Genomic DNA, 23,074 nt, shown 5'->3' on the forward strand with positions numbered 1-23,074 from the left:
GATTTTGTCAAGAGTTTCTCATTACACTTAAATGTATTTGTGTCTGAAATCGTTATTTAACAGCTATTTAGTGAACTGTTTTACATCTGCAGAACTTCGTTTCGTATCTGTAAAATTTACAAAAAATGGTAATATGTAGCCGTTCCATAGATTATAAAACTGGTAAAAGTATCTTTAAAAGTTGCAAATCATGGTAATCTGTAACTGTTTCATATATAACAGAACTAATTCAGGTATCTATAACAAAGGTTAGACTTCTTGGCAGCATTGAGCACAGTAAACGTTTTTCGATCTCAACTGAGTTTGAGATTGAAATTTTAATTGCAAATTTTAATAGCTTAATAAGATCCAAATCAAACTGAGACTGACACTTGACACTGAAAGGTCATTTGAAAATAGTCATTTAAAGGGAATTCCTATAGTTTTTTATGCGCATCTTTCTGCGCAGCCGACACTTTCTATGGAAAACTGAACTGAAATCAACATTTGTTGAAACATGTTACAGACAATCTTAAATATGAGGAATTTTGAATGAAATAACATTTTTGATAAGTTAAATCAGTAATCAAATGTTGATACTGGTTTATGTTGTATTGACAAGCATCATGCCTGACAGGTATCTTGCTATTTTTGTGGTTGTGTCTTCACATCGCATTTTAGTGCAAAGACAGTGTTGTTCATATAATGTAAGATAATTGACTTAGTACTGATAAGACAATATCACCTTTCGGATTATTTAGTATTCAATTATAGAAAGAATTAAGAATTTTTAAAACTTTTTTTTTAACTTTTAGCAGACATACATGTAATCAATTTGGCCAGGTTCGCGCCATTTCCGTCCGGACAGGTGTTGTATTCTAGCGGTCTTAACATAAAATTTAGCCTGGTGACCCATACATTTTTAGCCATTTTTATGCTCACAATACAATTATCTATACACAAGAAGAAAAAGAAAAAATTCTATGAAAGAGTTTTTTCAAAATTAAAAAAAATATTCTTCACTATGGGTATTTTTCATTGAAAAAAGTTAACAAAAGTAAATATGAAACAATATTTTTTTTTTCATTTTTTTCATTTGTACCCATTATTGTAAGGATAGAGTATTACAAATATGACTATGATATCAAATAAGTATATAATAAAATCTGTAAAAAGAAAAAACCGTATTGTGCTGCCTGGATGTATATTTTGGTTGGTATTTATAAAAAAGCAGAAAATTATGAAAATGTTGAAAAATCGCTGGCAGTTTCAGCAACAGTGGGTGTGTTCAAAACAATTTTTCACAAAACCAAGCCTGGTGACCTATTGTTTTTATTTGTTCATTGTTTTCAGAACAAATTTTCCTATCATATATGTGAATTTAAAAAAATTCTATGAAAGGAAAAAAACTATAGGAATTCTCTTTAATTAATATTCAATTTTAAACATAACATTTAGATATAAATGACAAATGAAGTTTATTATCAAAATTAGCTGAGACTGAAATTGATTTGTGAACACTGGGCTTAGTAGATCCACCAACAAGTATATTTTAATTATATGCAATATACAGAATGGGGATCAGTTTAAAGGAAGGGCAAGGGGGCTTGCCTAGAAACTTGACAAGCATCGTATATAGACGCTCATCCGTAGTGTCGGCAATACACACCTTATGCAAATGTCGGCTATGCACACCTTATGAAAGTGTCGGCGAGGCACACCTTATGCAATGTGTCGATTAGGCACACCTTATGCAAGTGTCGGCTGCGCACACCTTATGCATATACGGAGTAAATACCTAGTGAAAATGAACCAACGCTACGTCGAAACAAAACTATTAACATCTAGCCGCGTCATACAGACTTAACAAAATCAATCATAACAGCCAATTATTTTTTCTGTGTCGCTGCATATATTCCTTCCATTTTATAGTTAGATAAGGATATTACATGCAGGAACACGTCCTACGCAAATTGTTTTTCTGTGTTGTTTTGATAACTGCTTTGCAATCATTTCACGATGCTTACAGAAACATTTTCCATTATTTCATGCATTTTGTTTTTGAATCTACCGTTTCAGCAAACCGTATTATATGATCAGGAACCATGTACCATAAGTGAATTTCGTTATTTAACGATAGATGTCGTCCTTTATGGATACAAATCATTCTTTAAAAAACAAAATAGTAAGCAAAGTATCTCTTTGTACTTTTGCTGAAAGTAGTCGGTTTGGTTTGGAGCGTTTCACTAGATATTAGTGCTGAGGTACCACATGATTTTCTAACAATTATATGCTGCTGAAGCAAATTGGTTTGACGCATTTTACTAGATATTAGAGCTGAGGTACCACATGACTTTCTAAAACAAATTTTTATTTTTTATCGATGTTATCTTTGTTTAGGGATTGCAATCACATTTTTGAAAATAACAGTCAAAAATATATCAGGTTGGTACTGTTTTAAACCTTACACGCAGTGCTGTTTATACACACAAACATGTTAATTTTATGTTTATACTGACACTGTGACTTAATTGTTTAAAATTTACATATATGAATTCAGGTCTATTATATCTTTAAATTATCTTTTTATTGAAAACAACCTTTCTCATCCGTTTATATCATTATTCAAGCGAGTAGGCAACACTACGTAAAATGAAGATCTAGCAATACCATTGATAACTGCTGACCATATCAATTTGCATATAACGTAAACAAATAATCAAATAATTATCCTTTATATTCTCAGATACAAAATATGAATACTTGAATGATGTTACAGCACACATGAGAAAAGTTAAATCGAGTAATATTCACAAGACAACTGGGAACATTTTAATCCTGTAATGAAACTGTAACAAAACGAACTTGTGTTTTATTATATTACATTTACTGGATTGAAGTTGCTGGTTAATAAACTGATCAGTGTAACACAACCGTTCTCAGTATGTTTCTCCTGGGGATTAGGGGGAATTATTCACTTCACTGAGATGCTGGAAGATATTTTGTAATTAATGGAATTACATTTGAAGTTTAGCACACAAAAAAACTATAGCAGGAAACTGGTTAAATGAAACAAAAAAAACACGAAGAGAAGCAAACTTGCTGAATCAAGTTGACGTTAGCTATAATTACATGCAATAGGCGTTAAGTTGGTCTGCAGTTTGCAGTTTGCAGTTCGCAATTCGAATTGCAAACCGCAAACTGTTTTGCATTTTGCAGTTCGAATTGCAAACTGCAAACTGTTTAGCAGATTGCGATTCGAATTGAAAACCACAAACTGTTTTGCAGTTTGCGATTCAAATTGCAAAATGCGTTTTTATTTTGCAATTCAAGATTTGTATGAACCGCGTTGCTTTCCGAGAAAGCTGTTATTGTTTTGGGCTTTTTAGGATTGAAACTTTAACAATTCAATCTAATTTGTACATTGTAATATGAATTGCAAACTGCAAAACATTTTGCATTTTGCAGTTCGAATTGCAAAATGAATTTTGTATTTTGCGATTCACGATACATATGAAGCGCATTTTTTTAGGCTTTGAAATTTAACATTTCACTCTAATATGCACTTTGTAATTTGAATTGCAAGCTGCAAAACATTTCGCATTTTACAGTTCGAATTGCAAAATGCATTTTTATTTTGTGGTTCAAGATATATAAGGAAGGCAATTCTCTTTCTAAGAAATAATCTATTATTTTTTTGCCTTTCAGGCCTTATTATTGAAGATTTCAGTCTAATTTGCACTTTGTAATTTGAATTGCAAACTGCAAAATATTTTGCATTTTGCATTTTGCAGTTTGAATTGCAAAATGAACTTTTATTTTGCAGTTCGAGAGATATATATAATCCGCAATTCGCTTTCCATGAAAAATTTAATATTTTGAGCAACTCGGGCTATAACATTGAATATTTCAGTCACATCGTTTTTCTTTTCTGCGATTTGCGATTCGAATGGCAAAATGAAGTTTTACTTATTATTCATTATATATATATGAATTGTAATGTTTTGAGCTTTTCAGTATTTAAAAATGAATATATTTCAGACTTTAAAATCGAACTTTTCAGTCACTTTTGCGCTTTGTATTTTTAATTGCTAACAGCAAAATATTTTGCGCTTTGCTATTCAAACTGAAAAATGATCGCCGTTTCAGATATAAATTAATCGTGATTCGCTTTCCGAGAAAGATGTTAATGTTTTTGACTTTTCAGAATTTTTATTTCAACATTTCATTCTCATTTGCACTTTGCATTATTAATTTTCAAAATGAACGCATAGATAACGCACGTTTTTTTTTTTCTTGTTATAACATCTGCAGAATCCCAAGGGATCGGTTGGTGCCCAAGCTCGGTAGGGCGAGGGCGAGAGTAGCAACGTATCCCGAGGGATATCTGATGATGTTATAACACGAAAATATAATGAACACGCGTTAACGCAATTCTAGCATAAAACGCGCATATAAAAAAAAGTTTTAATAGCACGTGAACACGAGAACACGTTGTTCAAGAAATTTATACCGCGATTTGCTTTCCGAGAAAATGATTTTCAGGCTTTAAAATCATTCCTGTGCTTGTAGTTTCAATTGCAAACCGCAAAATATTTTCCATTTTGCAGTTCGAATTTCAAATGCGTTTTTTTCCAATTCTGGTTAAGATTCAACAAGTTGTCTTTTTGGCGATGCTAGGAAAAGAATATGGGCTGTGTACACTGACCTCAGATCAAAATCAAGGCCAGTAGGTAAGGTTAGTTTAGTTTACTCAGTAAAGAGAAGTATGAACGGAAAAATTGTGAAAAAAAAATGTATTTTCACATTGGGACTTTATTATGTGCAGAAACACAAGCATCAAGTGTTTCTAATAACAATGTACCCCAGTATGCTGGAAACCGTATAAATGAATCAGTTGCACAAAGCTATGCCATTTCTGACTCCCCTTAAATACCAAGGCAACAGAAATCAAGATCCCTGCCATCAAACCGTGGTTAGAGCCAACGAGCTCCCACTTGGTACGATCAAAAAAGAATGTCTGGATACGAAATCAAGCGTCCGAGGTCTCAAGAAAAACAATCTTTGTCGACGTAGCAGACTTTAGCAAAACCCCAATAGGACAAAAGGGATGGGGGATGTCTAAAGTATTACGAATGACTGTAATTTGACATTTGCCTCACTGAATGCTAGTTACTTGAAACAGAATCTCTTTTTTCTGTATCAAAAACAAATATAAATATGTATGATATTGTAGATATTGAAGGTTATTTGCGATAATTTGCGTATATTTTGAAATATTTTGCAGTTTGCAATTCAAATTACAAAGCGAAAATAAGATTGAAAACCTGAAAAGCCCCAAACAATATCATGTTTCTGAGAAATTTCATCGAAGTTCAATACATATATTGAATCTAATGTAAAAATTCATTTTGCAATTCGAACTGTAAAATGCAAAATATTTTGCAGTTTGCAATTCAAATTACAATGCGCAATTGACATTGAAATCTTGAATTCTGAAACGCAAAACAAAAATTCGTTTTGCAATTTGAACTGCAAAATGCAAAATATTTTGCAGTTTGCAATTCAAATTACAATGCGCAATTGACATTGAAATCTTGAATTCTGAAACGCAAAACAAAAATTCATTTTGCAATTTGAACTGCAAAATGCAAAATATTTTGCAGTTTGCAATTTAAAATTATAAAACGCAAATAAGATTGAAACGTTAAATTTTCAATTTTGAAAACCCCAAACAATACCACCTTTCTGAGCAACTTCATCGCAGTTCAATACATATTGAATCATTTTGCAATTTGAACTGCAAAATGCAAAATATTTTGAAGTTTGCAATTCATATTATGAAACGCAACCTAAATTGAAACTTTAAAATTTCAAGCCAGAAAAGCGCCCCCCCCCCCCCCCCCCCCCCCCCCCGCCCACACACACACAAAATGCCATGCTTCTGAGAACCTTCATCGTAGTTCGATACATATATTGAATCGAAAATAAAAATGCATTTTGCAATTCGAACTGCAAAATGCAAAATATTTTGCAGTTTGCAATTCAAATCAAAAAACGCAAATAAGACTGAATTGTTAAATTTTAAAGTCTGGAAAATCCCAACCAATACCACTTTTCTAAGAAACTGAAAAGCAGTTTATTACATATATTGAATCGATATGAAAAAATATTTTACAATTCGAACAGCAAATGCAAAATATTTTGCACTTTGTTATTCAAATTAAAAGTTTCAAAGTTTATTTCATTCTCAGTTTGTACATACATAAAAAAATCATGATTTACAAATGGAAATGGACATTGATATCCTAAATTCTGAAAAGCAAAATAAAAATCGTAGTTTGAAATTCAAATTACAAAGCGAAAAGGACATTGAAATACTGAATACTGAAACGCAAAATAAAAATTCGTTTTGCAGTTAATATAAATGTAGAAATTCTATTCTCATTAGTATGTTTGATTGTGACCTTGTTTTATATGTTATACTGAATATATAGAAAATATGCACATACACTTTTGCAAAAACGTTTTAGGCGTAAGGTTACAAACACAGAATTATTTTATCTATGGCGAACTAGGAAGCGTGCCACTAATAAATCAAAGAATATTACAGATAATTAACAAAATCATATAAAGAAATATTATTGGAAACATCTAAACATACCAAAATTTATGGAGTTGTTAACGTCTGAAAACAAGCAGATTCAGAAAACTCTGTCAATATTTGTATACAAGGCATTTGAACTCCGTAGACCTATATATTATAACTAACACTTTTCTCCTCAAGACATAGAGCATTATGCTACATATTGATTTTTACATTAAAAACTACCGCAAATTTGCATTTATATATTCATACGTGCACATTTCTGTTAACTGTTTAACTTAATAACCTTTCATAAATAATAGAAAGTTTTAGGTCAAGTCAGCGTAATATGTTACACTATACATCATGAAACGACATATTTTTGCTTTCTTTAAAGTTGTTTTCTACTTTAATTATTTATTACAGAAACTGTGGTCTACCAGAATAGAGACGAACATGTCACATTATATTAGAAAGCATATTTTGCTTTAAATTGTGTATCATGACATATTTTGTTTAGGCACGTTTATGCTATATCTTACTAAGCATTTACTTAGATTTAAGCATTACAGCTTATCATATGTACGAAACATTAGATGGATGCAATGGAAATAAATGACAAAATGAGTTTTATCAAAATAATGAGAGGGTAAAAATTCTATAACTGTTTGAACACTTTAAACAGTCGTCTCTTAAAAGATTTGTTTTCATAGACGATGTAATAATGTCTTATTAGTGCAATAAAACAGTTCTATTATCTTGATCCGCGTCTAATATGACGGTATATACTGTTGTCTCAAGAGTCTATAAGCACCACAAACTAGCATAAAATTGGAGTAAAGTGATTCAGTTTAAATCACAAACTTTTGACTTACTCATGCCTTGCATCAAATCAAATTTACCGTCTCCTGTCTTAGCTTACTCCTGGGCCCGGCTTTTATTTACAAAGTTAATGGCCATTTGTTACCCTTACATATGATCTTTTCATTAACCGTGTCCGCAATTGCCTCGCTCTAAGTGGCTTAAACTCTTCGAAGATAGCCGGTCATAGTTTTCGTAGAGGCGGAGCGAGCTTTTGTTACGCAACTGGACTTCCTACATTGTTAGGTGATTGGCGCTCCTCCTGTTACCAGTCATACATAGACAATGGCGCCCAAACACGTTTCCAAATTATTCGTAGTATTATTCGTGTTAGGTAGAGTCGACAAAAAGTAATATTCTGTAAGTAAATTCTAAGTGTTACGGAACCTTTAAAAGAACTTGAATATCAAAGTACCTGTAATATTTCTTCACTAAATGTACACGTAGTTCTATAGAAGAAAAAGGGAAATATATACATATAATAACATTGGCGTAGTCAATTTTGAACGCAGAAAGTGTGACCTTTTTTGTGACCATTTTCCCGCGCTAAGATTAAAATTTGTTGCAAAATGCATAATTATCTCAACATAATTAAGCATAAAATAAAAAGAAAATGTGTTTGTTTTTCGTGAATATGGAATATATCTCACCTCAAAGTGAGAAAATGTTCACATTTCCACTGGCGCTACGTTATATATATAACGTGAACCGCAAAATAACAGTTCATTTTGCTATTCGAACTGCAAAATGGATATGTTTTGCAGTTTGCAATTCAAATTACGAAGTGCAAATTAGATGGAAATGTTAAATAATAAAGCATGAAAGGCAAAAAATTACAGAATCTTTATTTATAAAGCGGCCCCATGTGGTTCTGGGACGATCTGTGTATGAAAAGAATTGGAACCACTGCCTTACCCTTGCATGATCGTAAGAGGCGACTGATAGGGTCTTTACACTTGGTTTTGCAGTAACTCTGTGATTCCAGCAGGTATGCAAATTTTGATTCCATACCTCATGTTTTTAATTTAATGTAAATGAAATGTGGAACCAAAATTTGTAGTCCTGTTTGGCGCCGTATACACCTATACTGTGTTGGTGCGCCGTAAAACCCAAATAAATAAATAAATAAATAAATTTATAAAGCGAATGGCCGTACAAATATATATACCTTGAACCGCAAAATAAAATTTATTTTGCAATTCGAACTGCAAAATGCATAGTGTTTTGCAGTTTGCAATTCAAATTTAAAAGTGCAAATATGGTTGAAATGTTTAATTTAAAAGCCTGAAAGCAAAATACAGAACAGAACAGAACAGTAATTTATTGATATAACTTGAACATGTACAGTTCATCGTTATAAGAACAAAATATACTAAACATGCATAGCAATGCGAGAGTGAACAAAACAAAAGAACATTCAGTTGAAATTCATTCAATATTATTTGCAGTGTGACCTGCCGTGAGAATCAAAGACATATATGTAATAGTTTCTAGATAATATTCCCTCAGGGATAATCTTTCTTGAGTGATTGTACAATATGAGATAATATACAAAGGATACAATGTACACATTCATTGAATGTAAAAAGCGCAACTTTCTCGGAAAGCGAATCGAAATTCATCTACTTATATATAACTCGAACCACAAAATCATTCATTTTGCAATTCGAACTGCAAAATGCGAAACTGCAAAATGGAAATCAGTTTGCGGTTTGCATTTCGAACTGCAAAATGCAAACTGCAAAATACAAATCAGTTTGCGGTTTGCATTTCGAACTGCAAAATGCAAAACAGTTTGCAGTTTGCAATTCGAATTGCGAACTGCAAAATGCAAACTGCAGACCAACTTAACGCCTATCATGTAATTGTCCTTCTGCGTAAACAAATCTAAATGCAAAACAAAAATATACATATATAAGAAAAATATATGTAGAAAAACATACTCCTTCTTCGCTCGCCATAGACAGGGCATGACTTCCTTTGAGTCAGAACTACAATAATTGTTCTGCTTTGGTATTTCATCACTTTCATATTGTTGAATCATATAATAACAATCGTATGTTTATCATCTGTGTTTGTCAATAGAACTACTTGGTGCCACACTTACGCAAATGATAACTTTCTTTCTTCAGTAATCATTTCCACAGATGACGTATAGTTTATAAATATGACGTTTCTAGGTACTCAAATGGTAAAGACACTTTTAAATAGATTTATGGTCACAAAAATATGAAAATATAGGTATCACTAATTCCAACGCACCAAAGGTGAATGAAATTAGTGACCAAAACCGAGTGTATACGTACGCAAAATTGTTCATAATTCAAATACTGATATGATATATAAGAAAGTATTATTTTTCTATACATTTCTCATTTGAAGGTTTGTGAAACGGGTCATTACTTATGGTCACTTATTGATTTAATACGGTACGCCATGGCACCTGTCTTTTATACTTATTCGTTTCGGTAGATGCAATCCTGAAACAGGGTATTGTTAGAGAAGCTAAGATGTCACACGCCGGCAATTCAACAAACTCATCTATTTCTAGTTTGTATAGATTGATGAATGGATTATTTCTCCTGAGACAGAAGTACTTAGTGGTACATGTTATGTTTCTCCCTGTAACAAAGCAACTACTACCGAAGTTTCTATTTATCATCGGAATTATTTGGAGGAATGTATCTAATCTCACAAATAAATTTCACGTTACAGTTTATTAAACTGATTGGTTTGCCTCAAATGCTCCAGAGTCCTGTCATAGCGGAACATAAGTAGCAACTCGCTCATATGCTCTAGAGTCCTGTCATAGCGGAACATAAGTAGCAACTCACTCATATGCTCTAGAGTCCTGTCATAGCGGAACATAAGTAGCAACTCACTCATATGCTCTAGAGTCCTGTCATAGCGGAACATAGTAGCAACTTACTCATATGCTCTAGAGTCCTGTCATAGCGGAACATAAGTAGCAACTCACTCATATGCTCTAGAGTCCTGTCATAGCGGAACATAAGCTAAAATGTACGCAAATGTTCCAGAGTCCAGTCACAGAGGAACAAATTTGCGCAAACGCTCTAGAATCATAGCGAACATAAGTCAACATTTACGCAAATGCTCAAGAGTCTTGTCATAGTCTCAGTGTTAACTTATGTCTTTATAATATATACTGTCTTGCATATATACAACACAGAGTTCTATCTGCCAGTTCCACTAAATCGAGACCTATAATTTAGCTATTACAGATGAACATTCAGGTGCAATTATTCTTTCCTAACAAATATTTTCTTAAGGTTATTTTTTGTTACTTTATGATATATTTTTCACCAAATGTCTCAAAAGAGTTCCTGTCCTTAAGTGACAATTTTTATCTGTAGAGCAAAATGATCAATACTGTAGTAAACTCATGATAATTACTAATTGTTTTTAGGACTGTGAAAGGAATATAATTAAGGGTAATACTACCCTGACTTTTCAAGTGGAAGTGAACTGCTTCAAAATCTGAAACGTTAACTTTGAAGAGAATAGAAATATCCCCAAACCCAGTTTTTAATCATATTTTTTAAAAGAGTTTCTCTTTTTAAATTAGAATATTGCATTTAAATTTCATTTACTAGTTAGTGTGCTGTTATTGATCAGCAGCACAGTCGAAAGTTGTTGTTTTTTTCTTTCATTTATTTTTCTGTACATGCGAGCCAGTGAATTTCATATTTTTGTTTTCTCAAAGATGATTTTTTTTTGATGGATTGTAAACGTATCATGAGGAAATAAAACATTAGCAATTGTGTAAGAAGTTTAAAGCAAAACAATTTAGAACATTGTATTCGATCAAAAACTAGATTATCCAGCGAACAATTAAAACATTAATTAGTGGGCCAATTCGTTTCACTCAACCCGGGGCACGCCGGTCACGTGAGCGGCAAGAAAGAAATCTCGCCGGTTTATCAATAAAACGAACGCTTCAGCGTACGCCAGCCACGAGAGCTGCAGAAACAAAAAAATAAGTTTCCAATTTATTATGATTTTCTCTTGCGGCCTTTTCCAAATAAGTTAGCAAATAGTTCTTGCAGCATGTTTCTACATTTACTGGTATTAATACCCAAATTTTCAAATGTTTACTCGATTTTGTATCGCGAAAATATATGATTTGCCGGTCAGCCTAACTCGCAAGACCGGCGCACATCGGCGTACGCCGGGTAGACCCGGGCAGTGCCGGCAAACCAAACGAACGCCTAGCCGATTGTACGCGGCGAAACGGCGTACGCCGCAAAAGTGAAACGAATCGACCCAATGTAACTAATAATGCAACTAATGCGCCTTACTTAACCTTTAACCTGCTAGTGACAAATGACACTGCTTTTGCGACCAGTGCAGACCAAGATCAGCCTGCACATCCGTGCAGACTGATCATGGTCTGCACTGTTCACTATTTAGTCAGTAAATTTTCAGGGAACACCCCTTGGAATAATACGTGATACTACCCAAACTGAATGATGGAACAAACCATTTTAGAAATTTAGCAGGGTTAAGGTTAAAATATAAACTAGTTTGGGGAAAAATAGAGTTCAGGAACTATCAGTATCGATATCTTTCAATTTCATTTCGCTGTTTTTCGGGCAAGGTTTGTACATTTCCATTCTGTTTCACTTTCTTTTTGTGAATAAACGAATTGGCATAATACTTGATTCTTTATAACAACTGACCGCTGGTTGTTTGTCTCTTTGATAGATATGTAGATATACGTGTCACACTGTCAAAATATAACCCATTTTCTAAAATAAGGATACTGCCAATATCTGTCTGAGTGATTCGTGCAGACAATATCCCATAACCTAAATTCAAGGAATAACTGTGTAGTAGTGGCGCTTCTGGCAATAACTATGATAAACCAAGACATTTAGATGCAATCATCGAATCCATCAAAGCTAGCTGAAAGCACTAAAAAGTGCACACCAATTCTGCCTATGGTTTCCATTTCTGACACTGTATAACTATGTTTATCTATAATGTATATTTTCGGGAGAAGATTGTATTTTCAGAAGAGCATGCAGTCGCAGCCTTGTCCGTCTGTCCGTCCATCATCTTTTCTTCCGTTCTTAAATCATTGTCCCAATACCACCTTTTACACTTTAAGTCCAAACTTACAGCAATATATTACCATCAAGTGAACTTCTATGTATCAATTAAATTTTACAAGCCACTATGTGATTTAATTAATTAATTAATTAAATTGTTTGCCGAAAGTATTCTCTTATCTGAAGTGTATCAACTATGAAGTGCACTCGTTCATATTGTCAGGACTTATGAGACCAGACCCGGCTTTTAATTGATTGCCCTTCGAAAATTTACAAGTGCCAAATACTGATGAAAGGCTTGTCCGGATAATTCGGATTCACTTGTCAAAGCCTATGGGCAAAACTTATAGAAATGAATAATTTTGAATCAAACAGAATAGAAAATTAATGTACTGTGTCCATTTCAAGAGTTATCACTCTGTGCAATCTATTTTTGTAAGAACTTTTAAAGCAATTGTTAATTATATTATGTCAGCCTAAACAATTTACTAGCACACCTTTACCAACAAGTTTGAGTTGTTGTTTGCCACTTCTTCTATTTAATATTTTAATCTAAGTATTAAATGAAAAGTAATTTGAGTGTCTCTAGATTTTTCTGCAATAAATTTAGTTCTCTGTATTTTAGCTTAACTCATAATGATCTGAATATGACTGAACACCATAACGTTATTTTAGTTCTTAACTTCAAGTAATCAAGTATTTCTCGACTTCAAATCTCTCTTAAAAGAAGAAAACATGGGGTTCCTAAAATACACACATGGACTCTTCAAGCTACTTGCGTTTCTTTTTTAACCAGGTTGTTTGAGGTTTTTGTAAATACCTTTAAAGATGCGGTAAATTTAATAATTCACAAAAACGTAGATCGTTTTCCATTTATGACTGGCAGAAACATATGAAATATTGACGATGGGCAAATCTACATGTAGACTTGTTAGTCACTTAATTCGTACTTTATTTTAGAAATGCAGTTGTTTTTATTTAAACCAGTAGCTACAAAGAGCAATCAGCATCAATATTACATGTAAATGTCTGAAGCGTGAAAGGTCTTGCTACATATAACCATTTACGTTTGATGCCAAATTATATAGAGGTTGTTTTTAACGCTAAAAATAGCAAGGAAAAACTCGCGTTCAAAGAAGCCGCAACTCCACAACAGTGCATGTATATACATCTAAAAACAGGGACCATGTAATCACAGAGAACGAGGACGAAAGGAACAAATTAAGAAACACCTTTGGCTCGGCCTTGAAACTGGCCGTTCGTTTGAAAAATATTGATGGGAAGTTTCAACTGGTTATTGATGTATCATTATTTCACTCTTAATTCCTACCTTGTTCCAAAGTTAAAGAGCAGTGTTAATAAAAGTTATCTCTGTCAGTTGAATGCTTTACAAGCATGATGGTAAGAGAATGCAAATTTCTGGGAAAAAAACCCTTAAGAACAATAGTGGATTTTAAGAACTATGTGCCAACGTGTCTTCCAACTGTTCCACCAAAATCAGTCAAAGAATGTAGTTGAAGCAATCAGCTGTAAAATGGCTTAACATCAGACATTCGGCGCATGTAATATATGTCGGGTTATAACCTCTTTTGATTTTTTTTTACCATTTTGAAAAGCACTTCAGTTTGTAAACAACAGCCCCGTCCAAGCAATAATACGCTCTGGCAAAAGTGTCTTTAAATCAATATGAATATATCAAACACCATTCAGTTATTCACTGAAAGTATGCTGGGCAGACTGTATTCTAAGGTTCCCTGTTTGACAACACGATCTGAGATTTTGTTTTACTTCAACCTCACCTATTTAGCTGTTTGCAACTTAAAAATCATCTCTTCATTTTACAAATTCTAGTCAGTTTATTAGTATATTAACTTTATAACAACTTCAACAGATATTCGATTGACCGAATCTTTTTCTACAAAAATGTGACCCGAATAAGTGATAGCACAGAAAATTTAATATTCCTATTTATTATCCATATTTTATCAATTAATACAATAGGAAAATCATTTTTCAAATGTCTAGATAAGGCTTAAGTGTATCCCATTTAGAATTTACGGATTCAGTCCCATTCAAATGGGGGAAATTCACAATATTATAATCATAATCCTCTCTCTTCCCGGAATTCTTTAAAAAAGAAGTCCCAGTTTCATTTTATATTCATGGAAGTGATGCAGAAACTTGCATAAAGATCATTTTCATCAACACATTACCAAAGTGATCGACGAATCATTGAACACGAAGCCTTACGTAACGTGGTCTTACCATCGTGTTGAAAAGATTTACAAATATCTAGCATAGAAATATAAATCAGTGACGTCATTTAATTCACTTAAACCGATCTTATGTACAGAGACTAAACATCAGATATGCATATAACAAATTTCAGCTTGTTCATTTACATGGTAGTTTCGGTATCTTTATATATATATATAATGACGGAAATACTTTTACTAAATACTCTACCAGTTTATTTTCACTAGAGAAGCGATATATTTGTCTTTTGTCAACGGGACTACAATGTAACTTCAATATATTACAAAGATAATTTAATCGTTATTCCATTCTACAATTAATTCTAGTAACAGCAAAATTTGGACGTACTAGGTGTTTCTCATTTTTAAACAAAAGTTGGCGTTACTTTGTCAGACAATGCTCAGAAAAAAAAAGATTATATAGTATGATAAAAAAGACTGGAAAGAAATATGTGCGTATACATAATTGCAGACAGGTTTAAAAATATCCAGGGAACAGCAGTGTACTCGAAGTGCGACGAGGATAAACATATTAACTACTTTGTCAAATGAAAATAGCACAGAAAATCCGTAGAGAAGTCTTCAATAAATAATTGATAAAGCATTTTTATTAATAATATCTCTTTTTAGTTGCATAACACCAGTCATCATCCATAATTATTTTCATTTAAACACGGCAATTTGACATAACTTTGACATATCATTTTTCGCTGTACAGGCACCGGGAAAGAAAGCTACCATATATGAATTTCATTTTTATATGAAAGACATAGAATGGCGTTACACATTCTAATCACTGGAATTCTACGCATATTTAAATCATTTCACCGGACGTGTAACTTCAAAATCGCTTCTCTTCTGATTCGAAACATCGTAAGAATGTAGAATTCTTTCATATGAGAAAGCCATTCAACCGTCTTACGGAAGGTCAGTGCTTCTACTAAGAATTCCGTTAGTTGTTAGTGTCTGAATTTGTGCACAATGGGGCAAGTGGTTTATTCCGAAAAGCCGGTAAGAAGCCTAAATTACACCTAAAATTGTATTGGTGTGACTAAAGCCATCAAAACAACAAAAAAGATCTTCCTTATGTTACACATATGTTTCAGCTTTATATCATTTTTGATAAAAAAAGGAAATGTAAGCGACGATCTGTATCCTGATATTAAAGATAAAGAAATTTACCTACCGTTAAATGCGGTTGACAATAAAACAAATCCAATAACTGAATACAGCGTATTCCCCAGATAATGCATGTCTAGGCCATGCCGTCACCGATGTATCACTGTTTAGAAAGCAAAGCTTCCAATTCCATTTTAAGCCAAAACTGGCATGAGGTAATTTTGAGAACTGCGGACGTATTTATGACCTCATTCGGCAATATTGAAAGCAGCTCTAGTCGTGATGATACCAAATGCTTGGAATATTGAGAGTTAAAACTTATGAAACACTTGTGAAATATTGGATTCAATGACATGTCAGATATAGTTATCTAAATTAACATTTGCTTCCTCAATATCTTCGACATATTTTCACATATTGTTTTTGGTGGTGCTTGGAGTTTTGTTTCTCGTATCATCTTTATATTTCCAATAAAACTGTTCGTTTGCATGTAAAGATTTTCTACATGAGATATATTTTTACTTCAAAATAGTGATTTACGAATCAGATTGGAATTATGGCGGTATATTGCCAGCCTTTGACACATTGATCTTGTTGATACAGGCAACTCCTGTTAATTAATGGATTTTCTAGTTACCAGCCACAGGACATATATGGAATCAGTAAGTGGAGACTGGTGTGTGGTTGGGGTCCCGAGGCGTTACCTAAATTCCCGTTTTTTTTATAATATTAACAAAACCAATGGCTGATTGTTTTATCTATACTTTATTTCTATGCTAATCTGAAATGAAAATCTACCACAGAAGTATAGGAGGTCATAATGTGACTACATTCTTACTAATAAAATTTTGAAGAACGTAAGTTTAATTGATACGTAACAACAGCGAACAGATATACTAGTAAAACGTACATGAAAGTAAAAAGTCTCCACTCGTACGAAGACCTTTTTCTGGTTCTTGGTTTAGTTCACAAAACTGTATTGTTCATTTCTCCATTAAAGCATGTCTTTCATATTCACCTACATACCTAATACAAGAAATGCAACATTTTACGAAAAACTTTGTCTAGATTCTACAATTTCGTACCAAGTAATTACAACGTTATCTTGTATACATAATACTTTAATTTAGACTTTTCCATTTTATCACTTTCCTTATTCGTCATACTCCAATATGTTTGCTGTTGTCCTGTAGTATCTTTTATAATATCAAGATTGTGCAGTCGATTAATGCAACAGACGGCTTTGATTATGTACGCTTTAATAATTATCTGAAGTTGTTACTGGGAGTGCAATTTTACTTGTAATCTATTGTAAAGTAAAAGAAGGACGAACTTCGGAGAAGGGTATTTATTTTTGTATTTGCATAGACATTGAATACGTACTGAGCAACCATGGTTTTGGAGTATTCGCTTTAAATGACGCTAAAACTAGTACTCGTATGTTTATCTAATTTGAAATCTGGAAATATAGTTTGAATGGCTATATACAGAATTCGTTACTTCTCCAATGTTTGTTGAAGAGTACTGTCTCCCTGTTGATCATTTGATCACAATGTGTGAGTGGTGCCTATCTGCAGAATTGTGTGGAAAAAGGCATGAAAAGAAGCGAATACATTTGTAGCGTTAAAGCAACAAGAGAGCTCATATTTTATACACAGAAGTTTTTCTTATTACAGTCATGTTATGGTATCCGAAATCGTTATGTAACCGCTGAAAGGTAATTGTATAGCTAATGCACAACAAAAGCATATAACATTCAGAAAAGGTTCAGTGTGCTTGCTTTTACAAATTAAAAAAAAACAACATTTTTTTTGTGTTTGAGATACTATATGCTCTCTATATAAATGTTACGTACGTAAGGGATTCCCATGTCGGGCGGTTTGGTGCATTTAACTAGTTATAAGTGCTGAGGCACAACTTTTTCCATAATTTTATTAATATGTAACGCTTAGAACTAGAATTCATACTTCTAAAAGCAAAAATAATTAACTCATTAAGCCCAATATATTTTCTGTACTTTCGCTGAAGCATATGGGTGTATAATAAATGATACGGTTTTAAATATTTCAACAGATAATTTAATAATCTAATCATACTATGATAAATCGAGTTGTTGTAGGAAAAACCCTGTGATATCCGGCATTTTGGAAAATAGTGACCAGTCAAGTGTTTTAACAACATTATAGGTTATGTACATTGCTTCACTTAAACCATAAAACTTGTTATGTCCAATATTAATTCGAACATCTTTTACTTTATCAGGACATTTTAAAGCTCCGTCTTGGGACGGTCTGTTTCAAAAACTCTCAAAAGTTTAACAGCAGCCAGATGAATTCTTGCATGCGTATTAGTAGCAGAAAGCATGATGTTAAAAGCGCACGAAGTAATCGTGAAAATTTCTGTAAACAGCATATACGCTTGCACTCGATGCATTAAGGATCCAACGAAACGGATCAGAAGTCCGGTATCAAACTAGATCACTATCAGTGCAAAAATGTATATCATCTTCCGCCAGATAAAATGAAAGACAGAAAATGAAGCATCCAACTGTAAAAGGACTTAACATCAAACATGTGGCGCGTTTCAAAACAATCAAATCATAACGTCTTCTAACACTTTTTACATTTTTACCAATACAATGGTAAAATTGCCATGAGGAAAAATCTTACGGTTCATAAAGAACACCATCAGACATCAAGTTAAATTAATACGAAAATATCAAACAGCATTCAGTAATTTCACTGAAAGTATACTGGACAAGCTGTGATCTATGGTTCCCTGTTTGACAACACGACGTGATTTTTTGTATAACTTCAAGGTCACCTATTTTAACTGTTTGCAACGCAAACATCATCTCATCATTTTGAAATACTAGGCAATTTATTTGCCTATAAACTTTGTAACAAGTTTAACTGGTATTCAATATCATATTCCGAGGACGAATCTCTTTTTCTATCTATAAAAAAGTGACCCGAATAAGTGTTTTATGAGAGATAGTCATGCTTTTTGTAACACAGAAGAATTAATATCCTTATTAATTATCGATCTTTTTCAAATACATACAATATGAAAATCTACTTATGTTATTTTTCAAATGTCTAGATAAGGCTTTTTTTAAGTTCTAACGTGTATCCCAATAGATTTATCCGGTCCAAGCTTCATTCAAGTGGGGGAAATTCATATTACTTAAATCATAATCCGCTCTCTTCTCAGAAATCTTTGAAAAAGAAGGTCCATTCATTTTATATTCATGAAAGCGATGCAGAAAATTGCATAAAGATCACCGTGATTCATGATACTCACTGTAATCGACGAAACATTGAACTTACGTAACGAGGTCTTAACATCCAATAGTAAAGATTTACAAACAACTAGCATAGAAATCTTAAGCAGCAACTGTATTTAATTAACTTAAATTATAAGTACAGAGTCTAGCATCAGAGTGTGTTGTCAATTTCAACTTGATCATTTACATAGATATTGTCAATTTCGGCATCGTTATAGATAGCAAGACAGAAACAATTTATACTAAATACCTTGGCAGTTTATTTTTACTAGAGAAGCGACATATTTGTCATTTGTAAACGGGACTACAATGTAACTTCAATATATTTCAAAGTTACTTTAAACGTAATTCCATTCTACACTTAATTCTAATAACAGCAAAATTTGGACGTACTAGATTTTTCTCTTTTTAAAACAAAAGAGGGTCACTTTTTCAGACAATGCTCAGGAAAAAAAATGCTCATAATTATATAGCATGATCAGAAAAGACAAAAATATAGGAAGAAAACAAATACAGTACTTGCAGGGAGGTTTAAAAATCCCCAGGAAGCAGCAGTGTACTTCAAGTGTCACGAAGATAAAAATATTAACTACTTTGTCAAATGAAAACAGCACAAGAAATCCATAGAAACGTCTTCAATAAATAATGAATAAAGCCTTTTATTAATAATATCTCTTTTTAGTTGCATAAAACAAGTCATCATCCAAAATCATTTTCATTAAAACACGGCAATTTTAACATCACTTTGACATATCATCTTTCGCTATACAGGCGCCGAGAAAGATAGCTAGATCTACCATATATGAATTTCAATTTTATATTCTGGTTCGAAACATCGCTACAGTTGTAGAATTCTTTCATGTGAGCAAGCCATCCAGCCGGCTTAAGGAAGGTCGGTGTTTCTACTAAGAAACTACTAAGAATCCAGTTAGTTCCGTGCACAAAGGGACAAGTAGTGTAAGGCCGGTAAGACGCCTTAATTACACATAAAATTGTGTTGGTGCGGCTAAAGCCATCAATATAAAACAAAACAAAAATATTCGTTGTGTTTAAATATATTTAAACATATTTCCGCTGTATTTCATTTCTGAAATAAAATAAAAATGAAAAGGAAGCGCCGATTTGTAAACTGGTTTTTAAGATAGAGAAATTTACCTACCGTTAAATGCGGTTGACAATAAAACACATCCAATAACTGAATACAGCGTATTCCCCAGATAATGCATGTCTAGGCCATGCTGTCACCAATGTATCACTGATTAGAAAGCAAAGCTTCCAATTCCATTTAAAGCTGAAACTGGCATGAAGTCATTTAGAGAACTGCGGACGTATTTATGACCTCATTCGGCAATATTGAAAGCAGCTCTAGTCGCGATGCTTGTAATATTGGGAGTTAAAGCTTATGAAATACTGGATTCAATGACATGTCAGATATTGTTATCTAAATTAACATTTGCTTCTTCAATAATTTAGTTATCTTAATTAACATTTGCTTCCTCAATATTTTCTACATATTTTTATAGATTCTTGTTGTTAATTTTTTTTCTCGTAATATCTCCATCAAAAATGTTTGTTTGTATATAAATATTTTCTACAAGTCATGAGAAATGATAATTATGTTTTAGCTCAAAATGTATGAATGATTTACAAATCTAATCGGAATTATGGCGGTATATTACCAGACCACGACACATTTTCTTGTGGGTACGGACGACTCCTGTTAATTACTGGGTTTTCTAATGTTTTCCACGGACATTTTTATGGGGTCAATAGGCTGAGGTTGGTGAGTGGTGGGGATTTCGAGGCACTACCTAAATTCCCATATTTATAATACAGGAGGTTCACAAAATCAATGGCTGATTGTTTTATCGGTACTTTATTTCTAGCCTAATCCAAAATAAAAAAGCGTACTGAATCACAACAGAAATATGAGAGATCACCATGTGACTACTTCTGAACCAATTTATAACAACGTTAGCTGATATTCGAGATTTTCTTTTTAGACGACCGAATCTTTTTTTATCAAAAAGTAACCCGAATAAGTCAGCAGTAGTCACACTATTTGTAGCACAGAAAAATTAATATGCTTATTCATTTTCAATATTTTATCAATAAATACAATAGGAAAATCATTTTCAAATGTCTAGATAAGGCTTAAGTGTATCCCATTTAAATTTTATGGATTCAGCCCCATACAAACGGGGAAAATTCATAATACAATAACCATAATCCTCTCTCTTCTCAGAATTCTTTGAAAAAGAAGTCCCACTTTCATTATATATTCATGAAAGTAATGCAGAAACTTGCATAAAGATCATTTTCATCAATACTCATTACCAATGTGATCGACGAAACATTGAATACGAAGCCTTACGTAACGATGTCTTACCGATTTACAAACAATTATCATAGAAATCTAAAGAAGTAACTGTATTTAATTAACTTAAATCGATCGTAAGTACAATTACGACTAACATCAGATATACATATTTCACGAACATTACACGAGTATGTTTGTCAATTTCAACTTTTCATCATTTACATTGATATTGGAATTTTCGGTATCGTCATAAACTAATTTATACTAAATACTTTACCTGTTGTCTTTGTCAACGGGACTTCAGATTAAAAAGGATTTATCCGTTATTCCATTCTACTACATTGTATTAATTCCAATAACAGCACAATTTGGACGTACTAGAGTTTTCCCCTTTTTTAAACAAAAGGTGGCGTCGCTTTGTCAGACAATGGTAAGAAAGAATATAATTATATAACATGATGAAAACAAGACAAAAATACAAGAAAGAAACAAATACAGTAATTGCAGAGATGTTTGAAAATCTCCAGGAAGCAGAAGTGTACATCAAGTGCCACGAAGATAAACTACTAAATACTATGTCAAATGACAATAGCACAGAAAATCCATGGAAAAGTCTTCAATAAATAATGAACAAATTATCTTTATTAATAACATTTCTTTTTAATTGTATTCATATCACGTTGACATATAACTTTGCGCTATACAGGCGCGAGAAAGAGTGCTACTATATATGAATTTCATTTTTATATGAATCACTTAGAATAGCATTACACTTAATTTCCACATTCTAAATATACTAATTCACTAGACTTCTACGCATATTTAAATCATTTCCCCGGACGAGTAACCTCAAAATCACGTGTCCCTCGCAGCTTATGGTTCGAAACATCGTAAGGGGTGTAGAATGCTTTCATGTAAGAAAGCCATCCAATCGACTTACGTTAGTGTCTAAATTGTGCACAATGGGGTAAGTGGTGTATTCCGAAAAGCCGGTAAGACGCACTTAAAATTGTGTTGGTGTGACTAAAGCCATCAAAACAAAAACAAAATCTCCTTTGTGTTTAAATATATTAACATTAAATATATTCATTTCTGAAATGTGAAATTGAAAAGGGGGCGACGATTCGTAAACTGATATGACAGAGAAATTTACCTACCGTTAAATGCGGTTGACAATAAAACAAATCCAATAACTGAATACAACGTATTCGCCAGATAATGCATGTCTAGGCCATGCTGTCACCAATGTATCACTGATTAGAAAGCTAATCCTCCAATTCCATTTAAAGCCGAAACTTAGAGAACTGCGAACGTATTTATGACCTCATTCGGCAATATTGAAAGCAGCTCTAGTCGTAATGATACCGAATGCTTGGAATGAGAATTAAAGCTTATGAAGCACTTGAGAAATACTGGATTCAATGATATGTCAGATAGAGTTATCTAAATAAACATTTGTTTCCTCAATATTTTCTACATATTTTCATAGATTGTTGCTGTTGGTGTTGGATTTTTTTCTCGTAGCACCTCAATAGTTTATATCTCCAACAAATCTTTAAGTTTCCATAAAAAGACTTTCTACATACATGAGAAATA

General features: G+C 32.9%; 1 protein-coding gene across 1 annotated transcript in view; it reads right to left on the bottom strand.

Moving 5' to 3' along the window:
- Window positions 1–20,451, bottom strand: part of LOC123566408 (neuronal acetylcholine receptor subunit alpha-7-like) — a 67,738-nt gene extending 47,287 nt beyond the window's left edge. The window contains exon 1 of the mRNA XM_053549889.1: window positions 20,318–20,451. Within this exon, the coding sequence (XP_053405864.1) occupies window positions 20,318–20,384 (67 nt within the window). The 5' untranslated portion in view covers window positions 20,385–20,451. The remainder of the gene's footprint in view (window positions 1–20,317) is intronic.
- Window positions 20,452–23,074: the final 2,623 nt, after the last annotated feature.

Source organism: Mercenaria mercenaria, chromosome 8 (assembly GCF_021730395.1).
Source record: "Mercenaria mercenaria strain notata chromosome 8, MADL_Memer_1, whole genome shotgun sequence".
Lineage (NCBI taxonomy): Eukaryota > Metazoa > Mollusca > Bivalvia > Venerida > Veneridae > Mercenaria > Mercenaria mercenaria.